Consider the following 24,966-nt stretch of genomic DNA (forward strand, 5'->3'; position numbering starts at 1 on the left):
ATGGAAAACAGCGACTTGACACAGCAAGAAGAAACAAGAGGCAGAAAAGAGGTGAATGACTAGGTGGTGAGTCAGTGATATTTTTGTTGAGTTTATGCATGTGTTTATTTTCTGGGTGTGATATCCGAATTAAACATTAGATATACCTAAAGAATGGATACATGTGCGTACTGTTGAGTGTTCTCAGCTACTGGGACGCACATGGACACACAAACACCACAAGAAACAACATTAAAAGCAGCCTATTAAGGCTGCAAGGTCACTTGTTCAGAATTATGACCATCAGAGCAAGCCTGTTTCTTCTTTCTTTGTGCTTATGCATCATAAGCCAGGTTTTAATTACACAGTAACAGTTTTTTTAAATTTTTTTTTTTCTGTAGGGCACCTGCCTCAGTCAGTGCACACAATGGGCAGCGTATACTCTAAGAGTAATATTTCCCAGTTCAATATACACCTTATTTACTGTGTGCTGTCCAGTCCCAGCTCTGGAGAAGAATTATCCCTTAGGATGTTCCCTGTGGATCTCGTCACCATCGCATCTTGAGTGCCTCACAACATTAAACATTTAGTTTTCACCCCTGAGATGTGTATAATTCCCACAGAGAGAAGGTGATAAAACAAAACGCCAAAAGCCAAACGCCATCTGTCTATTATGGGGTCTTCTGCTGGAAAAGCCAAGGAACTGTTTTTTCAGACAAATTGGTATTTTACTCTTCTTGGATTGTTCAAAGTAGAGCTCTCATTGGCTTCAGTCACAGCTGTGGGTACCTAGTCCTGCATTTCAGACTTCCATGAAGCCGGGGTGTTCGCTCAGAGAGAAAAGAGCATGCAAATAGTGGTCATTAGGGTTAAATGCGGGTTGGAGTGATTTGCCTGGCATTCTGTGACTGAAGCCCATATGGAAATCAGTTTCCCATGTAGCCTTCAACTGCTTCAGCCATTACGCCTTAATTTCACTTCTTGTAATCTTCTGGCTCACTCATTTTATAGCTTCCAACTCTTGCAACAGCTGAAGCAGGGATCCAACAGACACTAATCTCCTTTGCTACACAATGCCAGGCTTTTTTTTTTTTTCTTCCAGACTGATACACATTTGGGCCATCAGCACGGGTGGGATGTTTGGTGCTCACATCTGCACCCTTAGCTCATGAAATACCTGGGCTGAACTGATCTCCTCCAGCGAGCACTTGGTTAAGGGCAGTACAGTGATGCGTCTGAGCATCCCAAGTCTCCTGCTCTGGTAACTCAGTCAGTCTCGGGGTTCCCCCTAACACTGTTGTCTGTCCTGGCCCCTGTGCTTGGCCAGAGCCAATTCTGTCCCACTCTCCACAAATCCCTTCCAGATTTTCTTCGTTTTCCCCTAGTTACCTGTCTGCTGCACTGATTCCCAGGCCTTCCCTGCCTGCCTAGCCAGCTCTGTCTTTAGCTCTCAGTCCCACCCTTTACATTCACAGTTGTTCTCCCTGTAGGTAGTTCTTACTCTTAGTTTCTCCCCAGATCTTTCATCTGGGCTTTTTGTGCCACTTTGCTTCTAACTCTAGTACAGCTGAAGGCTTGTCTCCCCTGCCTCCTGGGCCACGAACGCTAACACAGTGGCTATCTGCAACACGTCCTTTACTTTTCCCAGTTCTTTTGGCACGACTTTTACTGGAGCCAGGATGGGCCGATGGTCTCTTGAGGCTGATGGCAGCCCCGCTCTATAAAAATGAGTCGATGAGCCATCAGCTCCATACCTCCCACTTTCCCCTGATGAGGAGCCTATTTCTATAGTGCTGCCTGGCTGCCATGGGTGAGATTTGAGGTTGTTCCCAAACCTGCTTCTCTCATCCTCTTAAATATGTAACTTGGCTGCCAAGTCATGGATATGTACTTGGCAGCCTGCAATAGCAACTGGAAACACATCGTACACAATATGATTGTCAAAAAAAAAAAAAAAAAGAGATGGCTGTAGAGAACAGAGCCAGAGTTGAATTTTCAGGCTGATTTGAAATTCTTGCTTAGCTATCTATGGACTGATTGTGTTTGCGTGGATAAACCTTTACAGAGTACCTACAGGAGAAATGAGGCAGTGTTTGGAAGGCTATGGAAATGGGGGAGAGTTAGGGACAGGTTGTTTTATGGAAGTTTTCTTTCCCCACATTGTATTGTTCATGTGTTCTTCTTCCATGTGGTCATGAACATCTCGGTGCTGCTTTCAGGAGTATTTTCCCTAGTTAGAAACTATTGCAAAAATGAATGATGGCATCTTTAAGAGCTGAAAGCATAGGAAATGTTCCTTCTGTCTTACTGAACTGACCTGTCTAAAAGTCTTAGGTCAGGTATTTTCATCTCTTCAAAGTACATACTGGCCTAGTGCAGCTGTACTAGCAAAATTTTCCTAGATTGTGGCTGGTTTGCACCTTACAGCTGACCTGATCTATTGAGAGATGTGGTTGTCGCCATCCCCTTATCTTTATCTGCATCTCCGCTGGCCCTTCTCTGACTCCACCATGAACTGCTGTAAAATGCTAACTCAACAGAAAGCTTCTCATTTATTTTTGCTGGATTACTATTTTTGACAGTTTAGGGAGCCGCCTTGCTGTGGGGACAGAGAAGATAAAGAATCTACACAAAGATAAATGATGGGAAAACTTTGATGGGAGCAAGAATGCCTCTTCCATCAACAACTACTTATTAGGCTGGCTTAGCTCTAACGCAAAACCTCACCCTTCATGGGGACTTGCCTTCTATTGGCAAAAAGTGCTATTGTCAATATAACATGTACCAACTTTGGGTGCGATCGAAGCAGTACCAGTTATACATGACACTGTTTCACTGTGAATGACTAGTATGAGAGATTTTCTGCTTGCAAAAACAATGCTTCACAATATCCCAAAGATCAAAAACCCTCCCTCAAAATCATGCCCTTAAGCGACCTGCCTTAACGTACGGGAATTATTTCCAGGGGCAACTTGCAAATCTTGAGCTGATTGCTCACATAGGGAACTAGGTCACGTCACAGGAGACTTGTGACCTGATAGATATACTGCTAAATCTTGCAAAGTCCCAAGCTAAAGTATGTTTAACATGCGGAGTGATGTACAGACATCAGTGCCCATAACAGAGGGACCGTCTGCCATCACTGCTGCCAGTTCTGGGCCAGTAACCAGGAAAACCTCTGCAGCTCCCGACCGCCAAAGAAGACAGTAAGCCCAAATGAGTGGCTGCGAAGACGTTACTGCATGGAAAACATTTAATTTCCCTGTTTGGACTAAAATGTTACCCAGGGAAGCTGTTTAGCAGAGCTGGGAAGGAGCAGAGCACACAGACCACGAGTCCCAGTGCACAGCGCAGGCTGGAGGGGGATTTGCGTGCTGGGATCCGCGGTTCCCAGGGGACAGCAGGCTGTCACCAGGATACTGCTGTAAACAGTGCCCGCCTTGTCCCCCGCGCTGCTGGCGGTGTCCCAGGCAAGCATCATGCTATCTGTGAGTCTCCTCATCTTCCCCAGCTCCGTCTTGTTGCCGCTGTTCATCTTTGCCTCTGCAGCAGATCCCGGGGGCCACGGGAGGCCCCGTGGGGTGGGCAGGGCAGGGACCTGTCCCACTGCCCCAGCCAGGGAGCAGGGCGGCCGGGGACAGTCGTTCAGCCATTCGTATTAGTGAGAAACCGCTGAGATGTATTTTGAAGACACAGGAGTGGTATTTTCTCCTTCCTGTGATGCGTTGGTAGGCCTTGCTTTGCCATACTACCACCTTTCCTATTTTTCTATTTTTCTTTCATGCTTCATAATCCCTTGTGTGTAACATAAAGGCAAAGCATTTGCAGGGCCTTTTTCTTCTGAGAGTTGTAAAGCAGTATTAGAAAGCTGGAACTGAAGACTAGAACAGACAAGTTGAAATAACCACTTTTTGTCAAAGGATTAGAGCCTTGGTTTCCTAATATTCATCTCTGTGGTCTAACCACCACACGGGCTGCTGGCTGCTGACGTGAAATTATTCTGGTGTCCCGTATCCAGCGCTCTACTACCAAATTAGATTGAGCAAGAATTTGTGAGAGCCTTGTGGCTGAACGGCACAGGGCAGAAAGTCACAGAAAGCCTTAAAGTTTCACTCGGTTTAAATTTGTAGGCAGAAGGATTTCAGCAATAAGAGTAATTTTGCTTTAAAGGTGACCTGCAAATAATAGTTAAGGGTTTGCAAGTCTCTCTTGTTAATTAAGAAAGGACTAATGGAACTTATTTATTTCCAGGGGATTTTTTTTTGTATGGATTTTTAAAAACTATATAGATACTGTAAAATGCTGTTACTAGTAGTTTTGGCCAGTGTCCCCTGAGGGTCTATCTGGTGTTTATTTGAAGTTCTCAGAATATCAGGAAAGTGCATAACGTATTCCATTTTTAAACAAAAGTTTCCTTTCTCCTGATACTTAGTCTCTACAATTACATAAATATTATAAAAAATATAAATTACATATATATATAAAATTATAAAAAAAAAACAAATAAAAGCAATGTGTTGTTTAATGCATGGCTCCATTTGATTTTTCAGTCTTTATTGATTCACTGACAAATCAAAGAACTGATGTTCCTTAGAAAACTTCCAATTATTTATTCGTAACCTGAAAGGCACAAAAAAGGACAGATACATGTTTTTCTTTCTTATGCTGGCAACCTTTAATCTCAGAGAACACACAAACAATATCTGGGTGAAAAGCAGACTGAAAAAAGATAGAAAGTGGCCCATATGCACGGTGCTTGCATTATAAATACTTTGTTGGACTGAGAACCTGAGCATAGATCTATGACATGTACTCTATATGCTGTTTTCTTGCAGACGATAAAACTAACTCCAGGAGTGTGGTACTGGAAAGATGATACTAACACACTTGAATTTGCAAGGTAAAAGAATGATGTTTAGTTTCAAATTATGCAAGTTTAGGCCTTGATGCAGCAGTTCCAAGTAAGGTGGAATCAGAGTCTAATATTGTTTTGCCTGAACATTAACTACAGGACAATTTTTTTTTTTATTACTTTTTATTTTTGGTTGAGACTGGAGTTCTTTAACTGTTGCTCTGTGGCATTTATCCCTTCTTGTTAACGGAGAAAATCAGAAATATGCAGGTACTCCACACTGCTCTCAGGCTGAACCCACTAAAGAGGGACAGCTAAAACTGTGTGGCGAGTCCTGCCACGTGTCGGAAACGTGCACCATGCACTGGAGCAGCAGTGCTGGATGCGAGGGCCAAATTCCACCCCGGGTGTCTATAGGTGGAAGTCCACACACTGGTGTTCCCTGTTGCCGCTGTTACGTATGACCCTGTGCAATGGTGAGCACTGGAGGACTCCAAACCTTTAGGAAAACCACAGCTCTGCAGGGGACAGAGTGCACGGAACTGCGCTTTGAATTTCTGTGGCAGTTGTGGGTTAAGACTTTATCATTTAAACTATTGGGGCAAAGAAACCCAACACCCAAACTATATCCCCCCTGCTCTCTTCTCAAGCGCAGGGCAGGGAGCGCGGTGGAGCGTGGCGGCGGTGGGTCAGTCACACGCTCCAAGCTGCTGCCTCCCTGCCCTGCCGGGCATTTTCCAAGCCTTTGTCACAGTGGAGCCAGGCTGCTCACCTCTCCCCTGGCCACACGGCTACTGCAGGCGCCTTTCATGGTCTCTGTCTCAGCGGCTCTGGCCAACTTCTCTGCTGGGTTTGGGAACGCTGCTGACTCTGCCCGGTAGCTCTCCAGGGAGAGGAGTGAGCTCCCCAGTGACCTCTGCATGTCTCTGCCCTCAGCGATCCCAAAGAAAAGCTCTGGAACTGAGCAGTTTACAGGCTTTTCCTAAGCCACCTGAGACGCTTGAAGGGTTTAAATGGTACAGTGTGTATGGTGGCAGGAGACAGAGCAGGAAGCCCCTTTACTCTTTGCTTCTGTGTTCTTGAAAGCAATGTCTCATGTGGACCTCACCACAACCCAGATGTTTTCTTAGTGTCAGTTAGAGGCCAAAGTAGATACGACTTTGTATCATAGGATGTTGACCTCTTTGCACTGCTGCTAGTAATTTAAATTCATAATACTGCATGCTTATACCCTATATTTCAGCTCCAATTCCGCAGCTGAAGAAGACCTTAAGGAAGGAAAAAATATTCATTTTCAGGAAATCCATGTCAAGCCATTAAAGAGGTATTTCAATTTGACTAGCCTAGCTCAAAAAGAAACAAGATCCTTTGGGTGGGAATATTTTCATCCATTGTCTGAGGATCATGTCTGAACAAAACACGTGAAACAGAAAGCCAGCTGTCATTTCAACAGGGTGGATGAGTGGCCTGAACATAAAAACAGAGCCAGACATGCCTGGTGTTGAATGCTAGCTCAGGCACTAGCCTGGTATGACTTTGGTAAAGTCATTCAGCATCTTTGTTGCTGTTTCCAGATCGCTCAGAACGAGGTAATAATTCTCATCTACCCTAAAGAGTATTGTGAGGTAATTAATTCATCTGTGTAAGGCACTTCAAAGATTAAAGTATTATTATTATTATTAATAATTTTATAAATTCACAACATGGTATAGCTGACTTTCATCCATTACTTAAAACCTCTTTGATCTAAATAATATAGTCACAATTTATTATATTAGCAACTAAAAGAGCAACTTCAGACGCAACCTTAGAGGTGAAATGTCCTATTTCTCTCAACATCCCCAGCCTGTTTTGCGGTTACAATAGTTGAAAGTTAGTTCAAACACATTTCACTGCCTGTCCCTTTGAAACTGAGTGCAATGAAGAGAGTACATACCAGGTAGATAATCTTAATATTCTCAGACTGGAATTAACACTGTGTCCTTGAATGTTATGTATTGGTCAACCACTAGCATCTTCCAAGATGATTGCAGTGCAATGCTCCCTGAAAGAAGGCTGGCTGACACAGAAGGAAAATTGCATAGGCTGTCAAAGTGGATACAACATGAATATGTGACGTTGGATGATGTCAAATGTGAGTAATTGCTGGTATTTCGTATCAGCAAGGCATCGCCCATACAAGTTAGAAAGCTATTTCTGCTAACACTAGCAATTTTTTTGAGGAAATACTGTTTTTCTCCTCTGTATGTTTTCAGATGCTGCTTTGCTTTTGAAAGAAGCAAATGAGTCACATCACATGCTATCATTTGCCGCAGTTATGAGGTATGTCATTTAGAGTTTGTTTCAAGAATTATGTGTGTGTAGCTGGTAGTGGAGGCACCAGGGTGTATGAGAAGTAGAATATGAAATATCAGAGGTTTAAAATCTCTCATCTATGAGGTTCAGTGGGAAACAATACCAAATGCCTGTTGTCCTCATCGTGTGCAGAGAAATAATCCTATCACCTGTTTGAAAGCCTTCCACTCTGTTACCTAAAGGAAGCCAAGAACTTGGGCCTAAATATCCGAAGGTTGTTATCCGTTTTACTCTAAGTCAAATTCCATGTTAGCCAGTGCATCCACAACACTGCGTGCACCAGGAGTGCTGACACGGCTGGGAATCTGGGCTGCCTTCCTGTGCTGCTGCTGTTCCCGTCAGAGCTACAGGGCTCATTGTTTGCTGCTGTCGCTTATCAGCATTACTTCTCCATAGGCTAAGAGCGAGGAGGCAGCTGGCGGAGCATTATATCTCAGAGGCATATCCCTGAGATCACCAGGGCCATACAGTGGCTGCATTGCCTTTGACTTAGGAATGTATCTGTAGATCTTGTTGAGCCTTAGCCATACTGTCCTTTCAGAAGGGGAGAGGTGCCTGAGTTGTCCCCCTTTTCCTTTGAATGTGAATGCCACTCTTCCAGCATGTTCAGAAAACACGCTTCTTGGACGTATGTCTGGTAATATCCAATTCAATCCACTCTTCAGTGTGTTTATTGGACTCTGTTAGTAATTCTGTAAAAGCCTTCAAAGTCTTAGTGTGGGGTGGAGTGCTTGCTACGAATAGGTCTCAACTGTATAGCTAATATTTGGTATAATGCAGGCCCTTGAGCAGAGACTTTGTTCTTTTTCATAATGGTCTGATGGTGTCTATATCTGCAAATCTGCAGACTTCACAGTGACCTTTCTACCTTCCATTTAGGAATGAGAAACTAGATGAGTTCCTCATGGCCCTGCTCTTCTACCTATCTTTTTACCTGGAAAAAATTGCCCTGGAAAAGAAATGCAGATCCTTGATTTCGTGAGTACAAGACTTTAGGGGTGTAAGTACACAGAGCTTGCCCCAGCAAATCTGGAATCACAGGGCAGTCTTTCGTGTCAGAATAGTGGGATTCTGTGTGTGAGCAAGGACTGCTTGCTATACTGGCCCAGTCTATATATGGAATACTAAGGAGAAAAACCCCCTTGGTCTCACTGTTTATGTCTCCCGTCCCCTTGTCCTCTGTGCTCTCCAGGACTCAGGCTCCTCTGACTATGTAGAGAGCAGATTTTCTGGGAGGGTTTGAACCCCGCTTTGCCCCAGCCTTGCCCTGAGCAGTGTGCACTGCTGTTCACGTGGCACGGCATCACCGTAGTCTCCCTGTCAAGATGGTGGCTGGATCCAGTCCTGCTGCAATGGGGTCACCAAATAATTTGGCTCCTCAAGGTAATGCTGCAATTTGAATAAATCGTTACTACTACCACCAACGTTAAATCTATGTGAGTGCCCTGGATCAAATTACCATCCCTTAATGCCATTTCCCAGCAATAACATTAGCATCCACTCATTTCTGCTTGCAATACAGAGCACCAAATAGTCGCAGCCGAGTCTGCTGGGTGTTAATTTGTGCTGTGGGTCACACTGCTTTAAGACTTCATTTCTAAATACTTTGCAAAGCAGGTTCAGATGACTCTTAGGTGTTAGAAACATGTTACAACATGAGGAATATATGCTAGGAAAGCAGTTCCCAAGTAAGGGTGTGTGACCACACTTGCAACCTTGCAGAGTAGAAGTGGGGATGCCAGGGGAATAGTGAATAGGAGCTGCTGTGTTAGAGCATTATATGCCTTGGGAGAAAGCACTACAGAGTTACAAACTATGATTGTAAGAAACTTCAATGATTTTCTGGAGTCTATAATAGTCTCTGAGAATTGATTGACCATTTTCTTAAAACACCTAATGATCACTTACTTCACAATTCATGAAGCCTTGATATAAAGAGGGGCTGATTTATCTGGATTGAAGAAAAGACTGTCGGAGGATTGCTGGCCTTAAGGAATTGATTTCTTCTACATCCATAGATTGACAGGTGTTTCTTTCACTGTGTAAGGAATAATTCATAAATAAAGAAAACCATCAGTGTAGTTTCATACACAAAGGTCGTAGATTCAGTTGAGGTGCTCTGGGCTGCAATTTAGAAGATGATCCCCTCGCTCTTGGCTGGTAAAGGATAAGGAGTCCACTCTGTGGGCCATGACATCTCAAAGTGGCTCATATCACCTACTGGTGTGGCAAATACAGAAACAGACTGAAACAAAGAGGAGTTTGGACCTATTGCAATATAGGCTTATGTTTCCTGGATCAAGGGGGCTGTGGTTAGTAGGTGTCAACTATAAGCACTGGATAAATCCTGCCAGGAGAGACTTTTCAGTGTGTTCTGGCATGCAGTGCTCCCAAAGTGACCCCTGCCTTTTGGTGGGAAACATATACTGACTCTCCGCTTCCCAAAGGGATATTCTACAATACTGTTTTATTTCGATTCATTACCTCCGCTGAAGGGAAGTGGCTTGCTTGTCAGGATTACCTGCATGCAGTCTAACGTCAGAGAAGCTTAAAGAGACACCTGCAGAAGTAGGAAGTCAGGATATTGATCTACTGAAGTACAAATACAGGGAAGGAAAGTAAAACGACAAAAGGCAATTTTAGGTCCTATTTAATGTTGAAGTTCATCCTTAATTGTTCTAGCATCTTAGCTGACTTGGAGGAGCAGGGAGATATTAATCACGGTGTGAAGAGCTTTCTGACATTGCATCTTCTTTCCCTGTTCAAGACCTCCTATTTCCTCTCTTATCCACCTGGTCTAATTCTGATCTTGGTATGTGCTATATTTCAAATCAAATGTAGCAAGGACTGTCTTTTTCCTCCTGTGGAGTAAAGTTCTGGAATGGTCTTCCACTAGGAAGTAGTGGGGTCAGGCAAGAAAACTACTTTTTTTCTGAAGGTGAAGCTCCATGAGCTTGTGAAAGGGATTTTATAACTACATAATAGAATCATAATGACATAAAAATACACTTGTGATAAGAATCCTTGGGTTTGTGATATGCTGATGTATTTGAGAGAATGTGAAAGAAGATTGCATAGCCATTTGTTTTCCTATCTGTCCCACATAAATCCCATGCTCAGGGCTGTTGCTAGTGGCCTGCTTAGGAAAACAACTCCCTCCCCCTTCCTCCAAGATGTAATTTAGTTTCAGAGGCCTTTTTCCTTTCCTATGTAGTACTGTCTATGTGCCACAAGTAGAGACAGACTGGAGGCAAGACATGCCGGTACCATTTCATGTGCCTCATTAGTGACACCTATAATTTGCTCCCAGTTAATCTGACAGACAGATTATTTGGAGACTGGGCTTGGTGACCCGCCTAGTCCTTTATCAGCCTGATATCCCTATATGACAGACACATCCAACGGCTGTGCAGTCCTTGAGCTGCTCTTCTTGTAGACCCTGTGTGATAACCTAGTAGCACAGAAAACAATGCTGGTTATTCCTGCTCCTAGCTGGTGTGTTTTGGGGTTCCTGCCATTTGGGCAGCCTATGAGAGATGCCTAACTCATCTGTTGGGACTACTCTTGTACACAGGGAGCCAGGCCTGATGGTCTGAATAGCTCCTCAACTGTCTTGAACCTAGACCGTGTAGAAGTATCAGTGTCCACAGTGCCTCAAGAGAACGTCTAAGACTGTCCTGGCTTCAGAAGTCATTGCTTCTGCGCCTGCATTAAACTTTCTTTGGAAAAGAAAGTATTGGAAGGCGTTCCTGTCAGAGAACATCAGGATGAATATGGACATCTTTGTCTTCTTGTGACTTTGTCTTTTGTTGATGCCGTGCTGATTCTTTGTAAATCCAAGCCTGAGGCTTTCCTGGCTTCTTCTAGGTTCAGGAAGATCTTGTAACTAACTTCAAAAACAACCAACCAGTTTTCCAAAGCAGTGGGCATGAGGCATTCCCCACCGGAGACAGCTTGGGAGTATTCACCTCTGAAATATGTGACTCTAAGAACAAAAACTCAGCAGTGGTGGATGAGACATGAATGGAACAAGGGCTATTATTTCTGTCCTGCATTTTCTTTCCCCTTTAGTTTCTGTCTGTTTCTGCTTCCAACCCTTTCATGTCTTTTGAGGAAAATCTGCTGAATTTTATTAGCAATTATCCTTGAGAAGCCCAGAGTAATTGTCCTAATTTATTAAAGGTGGGTTGTGTAGGAAGCTTTAGAGCTGGAGGCCATCAGGAGTAGGACAGATAAAACTAACTCTCCTGAGTGTGAAAGGAGGCTGGTAACTTTTAGGCCGGCAGCGCTCCCAGGCACCGGCAGACAGCTGGGTGGATTACAGGGGAAGCAGAGGAAATAGAAAGCTCTTTGGTTTGGCATTTCCTTAGTGTTTGATCTGAATTGGTTTAAAATACAGGCTTGCGGTGTCAGCCGTTCCTGTTTAGAGGCCGTCCCAAAAGCGCTTCATGTGCCTTTTTGAAGAGGAGTAAGTGCTGTCTCTGAACGAGCCAGACCCACCGCTCCAGGCCGCCCGGTGACAGAGCCTGCGCCCGGAGATATCTAAATGCACCTCCGGGGCTTTTATGCAGGCTGCAAAAAGGGTTCATAAGCTATGCAGGATCAAAGACGGCAACCTGACGGGCTGTGGGCATGCAGTTATAAGCTGTGTGGGGCAAGAGAGACTGTCTGGGCCCAAGCCCCAGGCCTTGCGGCCCCACCGGCACTGCCAAGCTGCGCTGGAAGCGTCTGAGCCCAGCCTTGCTGCGGAGGTGTCCCCTGACGGTGGTGTCACGCAGCGCGGTGGTTGATGTGCCCCAAAACCACGCGTACTTCTCGGGAACAGTCACTCTTTCTAGCGTCCCTTCTGTCCAGAGCACTTTCCCTGAAAACTTTTTTCCTTTTTTGCTTTAAACAGGACTATGATATTTTTAGAGAAGAAAGAAATGGACGATGTGTTGGCGAAGTTAGCGGTGGCCAGGATTCACCTTGCCAAGGTGTACTGTAACCGTATCCTCGGACGAGGCATGGCACAGCCGCACCACATGCCCACTGGAAAGTAAGCCAGTCCCTCTGGGGGCTCCCACTATGTCAAGGGCCACAGCAGCCCAGGGCCAAGGCCTCTGCTGAGTGACACAAGTGAATGCCCAGGGTAATAAATGTCTTGTGAGCCAAGGAGTCACAGAGGGCTAAGGGACCATGAGGCAGAGAAGTGTCCTGATCTCCCTGCAGCTCTGTCTCATCTCATAACCGACTCCAAAAGTGTTTCTGGTGAGCTGTTGCCAAGTGATTTGGCCACAATGAGTTGCAGCAGAGCTCTGGATACCAGACTGGAAAGCTCTGGCCCTGGTATGCGGAAGCCTTGCTAGATAAACAGAGCAGGAGACTTTGATGGGTTCAAGATGAAAGTCAGCAGGGCAAAAAATCAGTGCCAGCCCTGGATCTTACCCCTGCCACTTCCACTTAACTAAATCTTGAAAGCAAGTGGTTATGTACCTGCTGGTTGCCACTGATCTCTGCATAGATTTCTCTTATGCCAAGTCTGAGATAGCATAAGACTAGTCTAGCAAGTGAAGGAGACCTTGTTCCTGAAGGGCAGCAAGCGAAGGGAGTAGAGACAAGAAGAGGTTGTGCTTGGGCATTGGAAGTGCAGGACTCCTGAGTGGGGAAGACGGTGCATGGCTTTTTCAGAGTGGTGGAGACCAACTGCTCTTTAGATGAGATGGTCCCAGCGATGAACTGAAAGGGAAGAGAAACCTGTAATGGGAATTAAAAAAGAAACTGAAGAAAGCAGGAGATGATGGAAGGGTGTTTGAAAAGGCAGAGAAACCAAGGGAATTATGGGGACAAGAAAAGGGGAGTTTTAACAAGAGATGAAGGTGTTGTGGTTTAACCCTGGCTGGCAACTAAGCACCACAAAAAAAGGAAAAGACCACACACATGCTAGTGTTAGGGACTCTTTCCTCAGCCATGTATGTTCCTGCACAATGTTTCCTTTCCCTGGCAGTAGAAAAGAGCTGGCAGTCCCCACCCAGCACCCCAGTCCCATGGGATCTTCTCAGAGCAGTTCCAGGCAATTTTTTTCAGTGGGTGTAAAACTGCTGCCAGTCCCCCAGCGGAGTCACAAACATTCACCTGCCTTCCTGCAACACAGCTCCGGGCAACCTCGCTCCTGGCTGGGGTGGGGGAACCTGGGTTTCCTTCTAATCAAGAGGAGAAGGTAACCTGTGAAATGATGGAGTCAAAGGGGAGCTGAAATTGCTGTCCCAACAGGGCTTTCATTTTAGTGTGCCTCATCCCACAAGGTGCTGGACGCTGAGAATGAAGAATGTGTTCCCTCTGCATCCTGGCACATCGGCATTTCACCGGGCGCTCCTGGGAGCAGCCTTCTGTGCCAAATCCCTGCTCCCAGACTCCTGCTGAGCAGAGGCATCCTCTTAACCTTCTCGCTGGTTGGACAGGGAAGGTCATGATAGCATTTCATTATTTCTGTTGGGTGGCCCTAATGCTTGCACTTATGAGACTCAGTTGGAGGAACTTATTGCAGACAGTGGCTTGAATGCAAGAACTGGATGCAGCTGGATAAAACAGCCTGTCGTATACCCGGCTAGTTAGCTCTGCTGCCTCTTCACTCACTCGTATTGTCTGGTGGATGGGAATGTGCAGGATTGAGGAAACAAAGAGGTCTAGTGGCAAAAAACCAGCAGCATGGGAGCAAGAGCAGAGCGCTGAAACAAGAAACTGTGTTCTTTAATATTTCCATCACAGTGGGGGTTAGAAGCTGGCAGTGGGTTGGAATGTCGGTGTCCAAGCTATGAGAACACAAAGGCTAGAAAAGAGCTGTGTCTTAAAACCTTCATGATGTAAGGTGCTGTATGAAGAGAGACCTCACCGAGTTACTCATAGCAGGGTGGCGGTAGCTGACTACAGCTGACTTCAGAGTTAGGCTAATGCTGAGCATGTTATAATATATGGCACTTCCCATACCATACTGCAATTATATAAATATAATCTTTTCGAGGCTGACTCAGTTTAGCCTTAAATGTTATCTGGATCCTCCCAGGCCATTATATGAACTGCCAAAACCAAGAGCTAAGGGACAGAACTGATTAACACTCATAATTATAAAAGATGGTTGGGAATATTTTGAGCACACGTGTTTTTGGATGGGAAGGGTCCTTCATCAAAATGGACACTGTGGTGAGGGCTACTTTTGATGAGTTTTTTTTAACCTCAAAAATGTTTAGATTAAAAAACTGAGAAACTAAACTACCACCCCCAGTTTTACTATATTTTCTTATAACCCAACTATGGGTTCATGATGGTGTTGAAGCTTTTGCTTTTCACTCTAATTCACCATAGCAACATTTTAATGAAATCTTATACTATGTTGGTAAACTGCTTTCCCTTCCAGATCAGCGAAATGTCTGTGTGTTCATATGAAATAATTGATTCTTCATGTAAAGGTTTTCTCTGAAATTTTAAAAAGGGAGGCTTAGGTGGAAAACATCTTCATCTAACAATTTACATGATTTGTAAAATGCAGCATTAAAATCCTATCTTGATACTATCCCAGACTGGAATTTGAGAGAGTTCCTCCAGACCTGTTATTTGTGTGTGTTAGCATTAGTCCTTTTGTGCCTCCAACGCTGAGGAAGGAATAGGTGTGTCTGGCTTTCTCCTTTTAAGTTGATGGGGATTGTGCAACCTTTTCGCGGTGCCAGTTTCCTTATGGGCATTTGTCATAATGGGGAAAAATACAGAGTGTTCCCAAAGCTGCATGCATCAATGGCGCAAACACAGTTGAGCCAGCCCTTACTGATCCTTGAAGTTGGCTTGATCCATGGGCAATTAGCGTCACGGCTGCGGTGGAGGGAGCTGCTAAGTGGCACAGGAAGCATTTCTTCCCCATGTGCCCCTATGCACAACAGTAGTTCTTGTGGATGTCTGAAGCCACTATCATCTTGCATCCAAACCCCACGCTTACTGCACTGTCTGCCCTTGGCTGTGCTGTCCTCTTTTACGCATGAACTCATCCCACCCCCCTCACAGCTCTGAGAAATCAATATTATTATATTACTAGAAGGCATGATGCTTTTTGCTCACCCTTTCACGTTTCTTACAAGTCCCGTCCTGAAGCTTGTTGCAAGTTTGATGTTTTCCTGACCCTTTCTGTATTTTCCTAATTAGCAACTGTGCCCTAGACATGGGAGGTGCCTCCTAGTTCAACACTTATTTTAGGAAACTTTACTTCAAGCAGATCTCTTAGCTTAATACCTCACCTGAGGGAAGACGGCACTGGGAGAAAGAAGGGTGGAGACCCCTGGCCTTATTTGACTCTGATTATTAGTGTTATTTTCTGTTGCTGGCCTCCACATAGGTTTCTCTGCTAAACTAGGGACTAGTTCTAAGACACTGCACGAGCTGTATAATATTAAAAGGTGGGTTTCACATTTAGGTTTAAGAAGCTGGGATCACTTTAGGTTTCTCCGCTCCGGTATTCTGAAGACAAAATACTGTGCTTTACCACAATTCCCTAAGGAATCAAAAGCATCAGAGTTGTTCTGGGAGTTCTGCTTTGTCAAACGGCCATGCCATGCGTGCAGAGTCAAGCTTCTTTTCCCTTGCATAACATGTGAAGTGTCAGCAGGATTTTGGCCGGTGGGAGGCAGGTAGGGAGATATGTGGTGTTCCTGATCACAAAATCAATAAATAGAAGTCAGAAAATGGTAAATAGAGCTATAGGGCTGAAAGGTATTATCTTCATGGTCTGCTCTGCATTGATGTTTCTGGAGTGATGGCAGCTGGGGATACCCTAATGTGTGGAAGACTTGATGTTATCGGGAAGATAAGGGACATGTCAGGAGTTGGTGAGTTGATGTGGAGACGGGCTTTCCTGTGCATCAGGTAGGACTGAGCCAGATCTGTAGGAATCTGTAGGCTAGCAGGGAAAATTTGCTTGCATTTCCATGAGGGTGAGTTGTGCCATCTCCAGGAGAATTGGGTGGCTGCTGGGATGTGTGCATCACCCTCCGCTTTAATGGCTCTTTCCATGATGGACAGTCATTTGGCTTTGTGTGAGAATCCCCGGGCTCAAATGAGTGGTGAGAGCATCTCTCAGGCTTCCACTGGGCAAATTGCTGCTTCTTTAACAAAGGCCCTTTGTCATTCTTGGGCATGTTTTACATTTCTTCTTGGAGATACATCAGGCATCTCCTTCCTAGTTTTCAAGTTTATTGTCTCAGCATTGGCCTGGCTTTGTGCCCTTGGTAACTCTGCTCGTTGCTCTTCCAGTGATGTCAGGAAGAGTTTTTTTATTGACTTCAGTGAGAACTGGGTTAGATCAGTGCTGACCACTTTTGAGAGGCCCATGCAGAGAGCTCAGTCTAGATAGCATAGCAGGGGAGCCTCGCCTGCTCATCACATCCAGCTTTGTTCTTTGTCAGATTTAATTAACTGAGCCATACAATATTTTGCATTTTCTCCTTCTGAGGCAATGCAGAAGTCCTGCCTTCCTCTTGGACAGTGGGTCTCCGCACGCTAGTAATGAGGATCTACCAGCAACAACTTTATTGCCCTGGTGAAATGCCAGCTTGGCATAGCCCCATGAGTCATATTCAATGCTCTGTTCAGAGAACTGAAAGGACGACTGCTGCTATTAATTTTGTGCTCTTGTTCACTGCCTTAGGAGAAAAACATCATTGCAGAAAGATCGGAGCTTCTTTGAGGTAAGAAAGACACAAAGATAAATGGAGAGTGTGACTGAGTGTCAGCCCAGAGCATGTCCCTCCCTTGCACATCCACATGCTCCTTTCCTTTTTGGTTCCCCCAGTAGTTTACTTGTAGGGCAGAGTACCTAGAATAAAATTTTAGCTCTAGGGCCTAGATGTTCCTGTAAAATACCATCTCTTTGCCTTTCAGCCCAAACCTTTTCCCCTTGGAGCCCTCAGCCGGGGAATTTCAGTCCCTCTGTGGCTCTCGGACCCCAGGCAGTTCCTACCACAGCCTGAGGTCCCTCTGGGAAGTCTGGTCTATAGATTTCTTCTCATCATTGGCCTTATAGTTTTATCTCTGTAGGTAAGAAATTTTACAGCCGCCTTCTATTTCCATTGCCCTGGGTGACATTTCTAGATGCCAGTAAGCTCTTCTGGCCTGCTCCATCAGCCATTTATGAGACTCACTATGTAGCACGGCTTCAGCAAATTAATACAGAACAGCTGGTCCCAAATTATACTCTGTACTTCATAAACTGGGAAGCCTTTCCTTGAGAGAGGGGAACTGTGGATTCAATTCCAAGGATACACAGCAGTCCCAGCAACGCCATCTTTTCAAGACCAGACTTAATAGAGATTCAGTTTATTGGGAGTTGATTCAGCTTATGCGAGGGATCACAAATGTTAAATAGGAGTGAAAAGCTAGATTTTGTTTTTTTAATCAGCAAGCAGACATGCGGAGGTGAGATGCGATGAGTTAATATTTGGTAGTAATGTTTTCTGTGATCATAATGCTGTCATTCGGGGTGGGAATCGTCTCGTCTACCTGCAGCTGCCCAAACAATAGCTGTCCAGTCAGACCATGCCCTTCGGCTGCCTTGACAGTCAATGCAGAAAAGAGAAGCTCAGCCAGAGGGTGAATGGTTGCCTCTTGAGATAGATGCATGCGATAAGAACCCCCACAGAATGACTCATCCCATCAGTCTCTTTCCATTGATTATTGAGGGAAACTGGGTGGTGATCTCAGGTTATCTATCTCCTTAGTTTCTAGCAGCAAGACTAAGCCAAACTGGTCAGAGTTGAGCAAGATGAAACCCATCTGAGCTAACTCTGTTTCTAGCCTCATCTGTCTGCATACCTTTAAAAACCCAGTCCTTTCAAATCTTCACTGGTGCATGGTAAAGTTTGATGCCAAATGGTTGCTGGCGTTTTAGTGGAGTCATGCCAGCCTCCACTCTGGAATGCAGTGGGACTCTGGGCCTTTTCCCAGTGAAAAGGAGATCTGTGTTTTCGATTTAGGGCTTCTACAACTTCTGCAGCTATGTGGCTTGGCTTGTGTTCAGACGGAAGCACTTCCAAGTGATTCGGGAAGAAATCGGCAGGCTTCTTTGCTCCAACATGTTCAATCCCGCCTTAAGAGACAGGAGCAATGTTGACTTGCAGAAAGCGGGAGACCAGACTGCTGATGCAAATACAGTGCGATTGCCATATCTGAGGTACCCATTTGACACACTGGTGAGTCCTTAGGGAACCTGCCCTGTCCGAATACACTGAGGTAACACCCGCATTTGTTTTCTTTCAAGAAAAGTCCATGCCAAGCATCCTTCCATAAACAGCATGGTTCACCAGCGCTCGCCAGTGCTCAGCACGCTGCTGCCCTTACCGAAGGACAGTGCTCAATACCTCTCCCAGAACCACTACTGTCAGGGCAGAGACCCTCGACCCTGCAGGTGTGACGGGCTGCCGGACTTCTCAGAATTGTTCACTGCCAAGTAAGGGGCCATTTCTCTGCATAAATAGATTTGGTAGTGCTATGAGGAAGGATGTCAGACAGCTAGCTCTTCCTCACCGGGAGAGGGGCCGTTGGACTGAGGATTTGGTCTACACGGGAGTTAGAGAGGAGCAGGAGTGTAGGCAAGGCAGGCATGAGTGAGCCTGAAACTTGCAGAGGTAGTGCTCTTGGTTAACTGATGGCAAAGCAGCTACTGTCCATCGTACTGCTTTGTTAAAATTCAAACGTTTTCTGGGGAAAGGAAATATGCTTTAACATAAATTTGAACAGAAATTAATCAAACCCTCTCAAAATCAAAATGGGATGTTTATTTTTTTTCCCACTCATGATTCATTCCAATTTCTTATTTCTTCTTGACTGTTAGTTTTTAATAATGTTGTGATCAGACATTACTGATGTGCTTTATTCTGACAAAGTTATTTTGTTACTACATTGTACTTTTAAATTGTAATAGAAATAGAACTTTTTCTTCTGGTACACGATAAAACCAAAATTTTTCAAGCCTGGGTATGCCATATGAGAGGAATTCCATTTTCCATCCAGCCATGGCTAACAGAAGTATTACTACAGTACTTTTTTATGTAATAACTCCATGTAAACAGGACCACTGTAAATCAGTTTTGCTTTGTTGAAGTGTATCTAAGGCTCCCTGTAAGACTTTCCCACATAAGTCATCTTTTTTGGCCTGGAAATTAGTATTTGAGAATTGCCTTAATTTGTCTGGATCTTCCAGAGTTTTGGTAAGCTAATGAATGCTACAGCACTGTACATGCACAATCTTTGGACATATCTACAACACATGACCAGCAAATTCGGTATATCCTGAGAGTGTGAAATTTGCTACAAATGGACACGTAATTGTTTAGTGCATGCTTTGGAAGCTGGGTGCATCCTGAGCATCTTGGCTTTATAGCTTATGCAGAGAGTCATGTAATTCGTATGTAATAGGGCCAACCTTTCCGGGAAGCGCTGAGCTTCACTTGGACTTAGGCAATTCATGTTGTGTGCATGCACACTCCAGACAGAAACATGACGCGGTGTGCAAGGTGCTGAGGGTATAAGCATGGTTATTTGTTTTTCCCTGGGGGAGAGCAGATATTCTCTGCTAAAGGAGGCAAGGTTCCTTGCTGGTTTACCTAGGAAACATTACAAATCTGTCCCCCTTCCTCCTGTTTTCCTTTGCTTCATTGGGTCAAGCAGATTAACACCATGTTTTCTAACAGGGTGGGCATCATTGGAGCTCATTGTAGTGAGTTAAAATCTTTTATGAGCATGCCTGCCGGGATGATGGAGGAGGAGGAGGAGGAGGAAGAGGAAGAACAAGAACAAGAACAAGGAAGAATAAGGAGTGGTTTCTCCATCCTGACGAATGACCTCAGTTTGCCACTTCTGAGAAGCTCCCAGAACAGGCTTAGCAGTCAGAGCACTGTGCTCTCAGGAGCAATAGCAGAAGGTGACTGTAATCAGAGCAACTAGCAGAAGTGGTATCTGTGTTGAGTGGCGTGGTTTCACATTGCGAAGTAAATCACTTTGAAATTGCAGCTGAAGAAGCCTAATTCATTTGTCAGAGGTGGAGTGGTTTAGCACACAAGGGCCTAGACTGGGTGACCGGAGACCTGGACTGTAATTCCTGGTTCTGTCACTAAGTATTTTTCCTTCATCTTAATGGAGTTACTCTGGAATCTTTAATATGTTGTGTTTACTTCTTTTTCTATTATTTCCATTATCTTTCATTTTGTTCTCAGATATAGTTAGCCTAATTTATGACTCGTGAAGTAAGTATAGCAAAGAGAAATGCTGCTATTTAAAATATCTACGAATCTTCATTTCATTTTATCTTTTTAATTTTTTATATATATATATATATTTATTTTTATCATTGATTTTACATGATTGGGAAAGCAGATCTTAGATGTTCAAACTTAAAATATACAGTTGAGATGTCAGTATCTTGAAACAAAATGAATTAATGGTAAGAAATGGTATCATTTTACCTATAAGACTATCTGTATATGCTAATCATTAGCATCAGGAGGAAAATTTAGGATGAAATCCTGACTTTGTCATAGTCAATAAGAATCAATGAAAAAATAAGGGATGATTAAACAGTGGAAGAAAACCAGAGAGGTAATATTTTCATCATTGTTAAGAGGAGACGTTGGTGCTGGTTTGGAAGTTTTTCAGCAAAATATATCTATGCTGGATAAAAATAATACAATTTTCCCTTGCAATGTGTAGTTCAGTTTTTAAAGGGATGAAATTTTGTAGCACAATTATGATGAGAAATTTACTACTTCTGGAGTAACCACTAGTCCAGGGACTAGATCACTTCTGTGGGATGGCCCTGCGCTGCCTGAGTGAGACAGACACCTGAACTGCAGATTCACAGCTATTACTTAGTCTCTTCACTTAGACTAGCACATGTTATATTAATGCCTAAGTAGCATTGTGGCCTAGGCTTGTTTTCCATGTGTCAGGTGAGTTCTTTTACCATTAGATGAGGCTGTTGTGGCCTGCAGTTTCTCTCTCAAGCCTTTCATTAGACATCCGTTCTGGTACAGAATAAAAATATTTAAAAATAACCTCTTAGAAATTTTGTGGCATGGAAAGCACATATTCTCTCCCAAAGGAGAAGAAATATAAAAGATGTATTTAGAACTGGGTGTGAGACTGCTATATCTTCCTCATATACATGATGTGGAATGGTACATTCTTTATTTAAAATTAACATTTCTAGGTTATACATTCATTTGGGGCAGGCAGGTTAGTACTCATACGGTCTGAAAAATGGTGACGAGACCTTGCGGCGGTGCTTTAGTTGCAGGTTTCCTGAGAGCTTGGCTGGGCCAAAGCATGTGCAACTGTCTTTCCCGGCTGCATGGGCGACTCCTGGATGGCGCATACCTGGCCGAACACGCAAGAGGCAGTTGTGGTATCATTGCCCTGCAGCAGCGTGGTTTCCCTACGGAATGATGCAGCAAGATGTTGGCTGATACCTGGAGCTGAGGGAGGCTACGGCACAGCTTCCTTCTCATGGTCTTGGGAGAAACCTCTCGGTTCCCGCATTAGGAGACCTCTGTATCCTAAAGGCTGGGTACAGCTTTGTCTCTCTCGCTGTGACACTCTGATCTGTGGATTGACATCCCAGTACACTAGTCCTTGCAAAAGCGCCTTGTTTTGTCACGTCCAAGCAAACAGGCATTGTACGGGGCCTTAGAAGGAGTATTAGGAAAAAGTGTCCTTTGCTGCATCAGTCCTGCAGGGCAACGTAGTCTGTGGTATTTGCTCATAACTGGGATTTGTGAACAGTCCCTGCAGTGCCTGGAGCAGAGATTTCAGAGTTGCACACTTGGCCTGTGGTGGGCCCGGGACAACAGGAGAAGACTGAAGGGTGGAGCACGCACTCACGTAGGCAGCAGAGCTCCTGGATGTGAACGCGCTTTTTGTGCACTGTCACTTACCTGCAAGGTCTGTGTCACTGCAGAGGGGAGGAAGCGCTGAGCAGCTACCGGTGTTGCTCAAAAGCAGTCGATCAGCTACTCAGACTGAGAGATGACGTTCAACATGCTGTGTTTGCCCTCTCCAGATTCAGGACTGTTCTTCACAGTCTCCTTAAGTGGAGCAGCCCCATGGAGGTACTTTCTCACCATAAAATAGTGAGCAACAAGTGACTGCTTTTGGCATGCTGTTTTCCTTGGACAAAAGGCAGCTCCGGACCAGGCATGGGCTCAGTTACTTCTGTCTGCACCTAGAACATGCCGTCTGGCTCACTCTGCCCGAATTACCCGGGTAAAATCTGATGGTCGTAGTGAGTCCTGGTTTTAAAACACTGTGATCGTCAGCCAAGCCCTCAGCCATGGCTTTGGGACTAAGTTTTCTGTGGTAATCTAACAACAACCTTGAACTTTCCAGAAAGCATTGAGAAATACCTTGAAGTTCAGATCCTTTAGTCAGCAGTCTTTTCCAGGGTTGCCTTCTCAGCATTAAGTGTCTGCTTCTTCTGAGGTAATGTATGTCTAACACAGACAACCCATGCTTGTTTAAGCATGTAAGCAAGACCTGGCAGCCTTTCACACATGACAGTGAGTCATCCTTCCAGCAGGAGAGAGTGAGTCAGAAAGGGCAGTTGACAAGCTTTATTTATCAGTCTCCTGTTATTTGGTCCAGGAGAATTCTACCCTCAAAAACCCACCCTTGTTAATGACAGGCAGGGCTCAGACTTGTATCATACGACTACTGGCTTTTTTCCCCATAGGCTTTGCATGCAGTTTCATATCAGGAAATCACGGCAGGTTGGCCATTTCCATGAATTTTTATTTTTAAAGGGGTTCTGAACGTGCCAGCTATATTGGAATAACTCGCCCAAGCTGTGGTTACCATAAAGCGTACAAACACAAATGCCTCTCAGTGATGAAAAAAACCTGGGGGGGTTCTGTGCAACAGCATTTATAGAGTTCCCATTTACCTTATTTTCTTAGGGCTGTTTTGCTCAGAGCCTTAGATGAACGCTGCTAGCATGGCCTAGTGTCTTGACTGGCTTTCGATAATGGTTCTGCCACTCATAGGCTCCATATAGGGTGTGTCAGGCTTTCCAGTGTAAGTGTCTATTTTCAGAAGTTATATTGCTCTGTTGTAGAAATTTACCCAAAGCAGAACGTTGGCAGGAAACGTTGCAACTCAGAAATGGAAAAAGAGACAGTGAAAAAAAAATCTGCCTGATGATTAATTAAGGAAACTCTGCCCTTGGGAGTTTCAGGCGTTGCAGCTGGGAAAGAGATGGCAGTGTAGTAAGGGAAGCCATCTGGATGTGAGGTGACCGTAATGCATAGTTGCGTGTCTTGAGGTATGGAAAAAAGCAAAGTAAGCTCAAGCCCATTCTACTCGTGTTGCAGGTGGGTTTGGAGCAGTATGAAGGCAGCAGCCATGTAGCAGCAGGGCTACAGGGCTCCGCAAGTTCTCAGTAAGCCGGCATGGCAGGACCTGGAGGTGTTGCAGGTTCCTTGTCTCTGGTCCCTCCAGTTCAGTCCTGTTCTTCTTGTCTTGTTAGGGGCCAGTGTCTGATATGCAGGGAAAAGCGAGGCAGTCCGAGCCTGCTCATTTTTCTGTGCAAGAGAGACAGGCCAAAAGCAGCATTTAATCAGCAAATAACAGTTGTTTTCCTGTTTCCCTGTTTTCCTACTTTTGCTTGGACTCATACAGGCATTTTAGTAGTGTTAAGCCCCAGTGAGATCAGGGGACCAACACTCCTATATGCATTCAGGAATGTGGCTCTTCATTTCTACTAGCCAAGTGGGGACTCACTGGGTGCTGCAGTGGTGAAAAATGCCATCATGTTTCCTGATCCTGCCAGTGTCCCCTCTGCCTGGGGCAGGGGGGAATATTTTTTAGTCCATCTTCTTTCCCCTCTCAAATAGACAAAACACTCCATGAATCCTTGACAGATGCTTTTTATTGCTCCTGTTTGTTCTGTGGCTTGTCTCCCTTGCCCTCTCAAAGCCAAAGCTGCACCTACCAACCAACCATCCTTCCAGCCAAGGAGGACCAAGAGCAGCTCCTTTGTACAGACAGCTGGCACCATCACCTCACTTGCTCCTCGCCTGGGGACGGCGTGTTGCTTGTGATGCCTTTTTACCTGCAGGTGTGCTCGGGGAAAGAGAGCAGCAGTCAAACTGGAAATTGGACCAGGCAGTGATTTGCAGTAGGAGGAGAGGTTGTCAGTCTGGATTTCCTTAAGCAAGGCTTCCAAATGTTGGTGGCATGTGTTCCTGCTCCGGCTGGGACTAAGGCCTTCATCTTGTAGCCAAACTGCATTGGAAGCACCATGTACCAGTTACAACTCCTGTGGCTCAGACTAAATTGTAAATGTTTGCAGTGAGATTTTTACGGCTTGCAGCAAAGAAACCAAACTGCAATTCACAGAATGTGAAGATGTTCTTAGCCTAATTCTTCCTCCATGTGAGACAGAGCATTGAAAGGTTCAAAGAACAGACTGTGAGTGTACTGTCACCTGTTACAGCCCTTCTATTTGGAAGAGACACTGATAATATAGATGCAGTGTATTTCTCCATGTGATCTTGTTTGTTTACAGAAGAATAAACAGAGCATTTTTTCCTTTCTTTGAATACAGTAGAAACAAACACAAACAAGTAGTTTCTGGACACACATTCCCAAGTCTGCTGGTCCTAACAAGATTGGACCTCAAAAGGGTCCTCCTCTATGTGGCTCCTTGCTTTTCTCTCTCCTGTGTCAAGCCAACACAAGCACATCAACCATGACCACGTCTGGGCAAGCAGGGA

General features: G+C 44.7%; 1 protein-coding gene across 1 annotated transcript; it reads left to right on the plus strand.

The window, feature by feature from the left end:
- On the plus strand, positions 1-23,071 carry PPP1R36 (protein phosphatase 1 regulatory subunit 36). The gene is made up of 13 exons (XM_075152425.1): positions 1-51; positions 1,202-1,240; positions 4,815-4,879; positions 6,075-6,155; positions 6,844-6,965; positions 7,087-7,153; positions 8,066-8,164; positions 12,084-12,224; positions 16,854-16,893; positions 18,178-18,374; positions 18,462-18,650; positions 19,894-20,123; positions 21,489-23,071. The coding sequence occupies exons 1-13, from the start codon at positions 1-3 to the stop codon at positions 21,641-21,643; spliced, it is 1,476 nt and encodes a 491-aa protein (XP_075008526.1). The 3' UTR covers positions 21,644-23,071.
- The last annotated feature ends 1,895 nt before the right edge of the window (positions 23,072-24,966 follow it).

This window comes from Calonectris borealis, chromosome 5 (assembly GCF_964195595.1).
Source record: "Calonectris borealis chromosome 5, bCalBor7.hap1.2, whole genome shotgun sequence".
NCBI classification, from domain to species: Eukaryota; Metazoa; Chordata; class Aves; order Procellariiformes; family Procellariidae; genus Calonectris; species Calonectris borealis.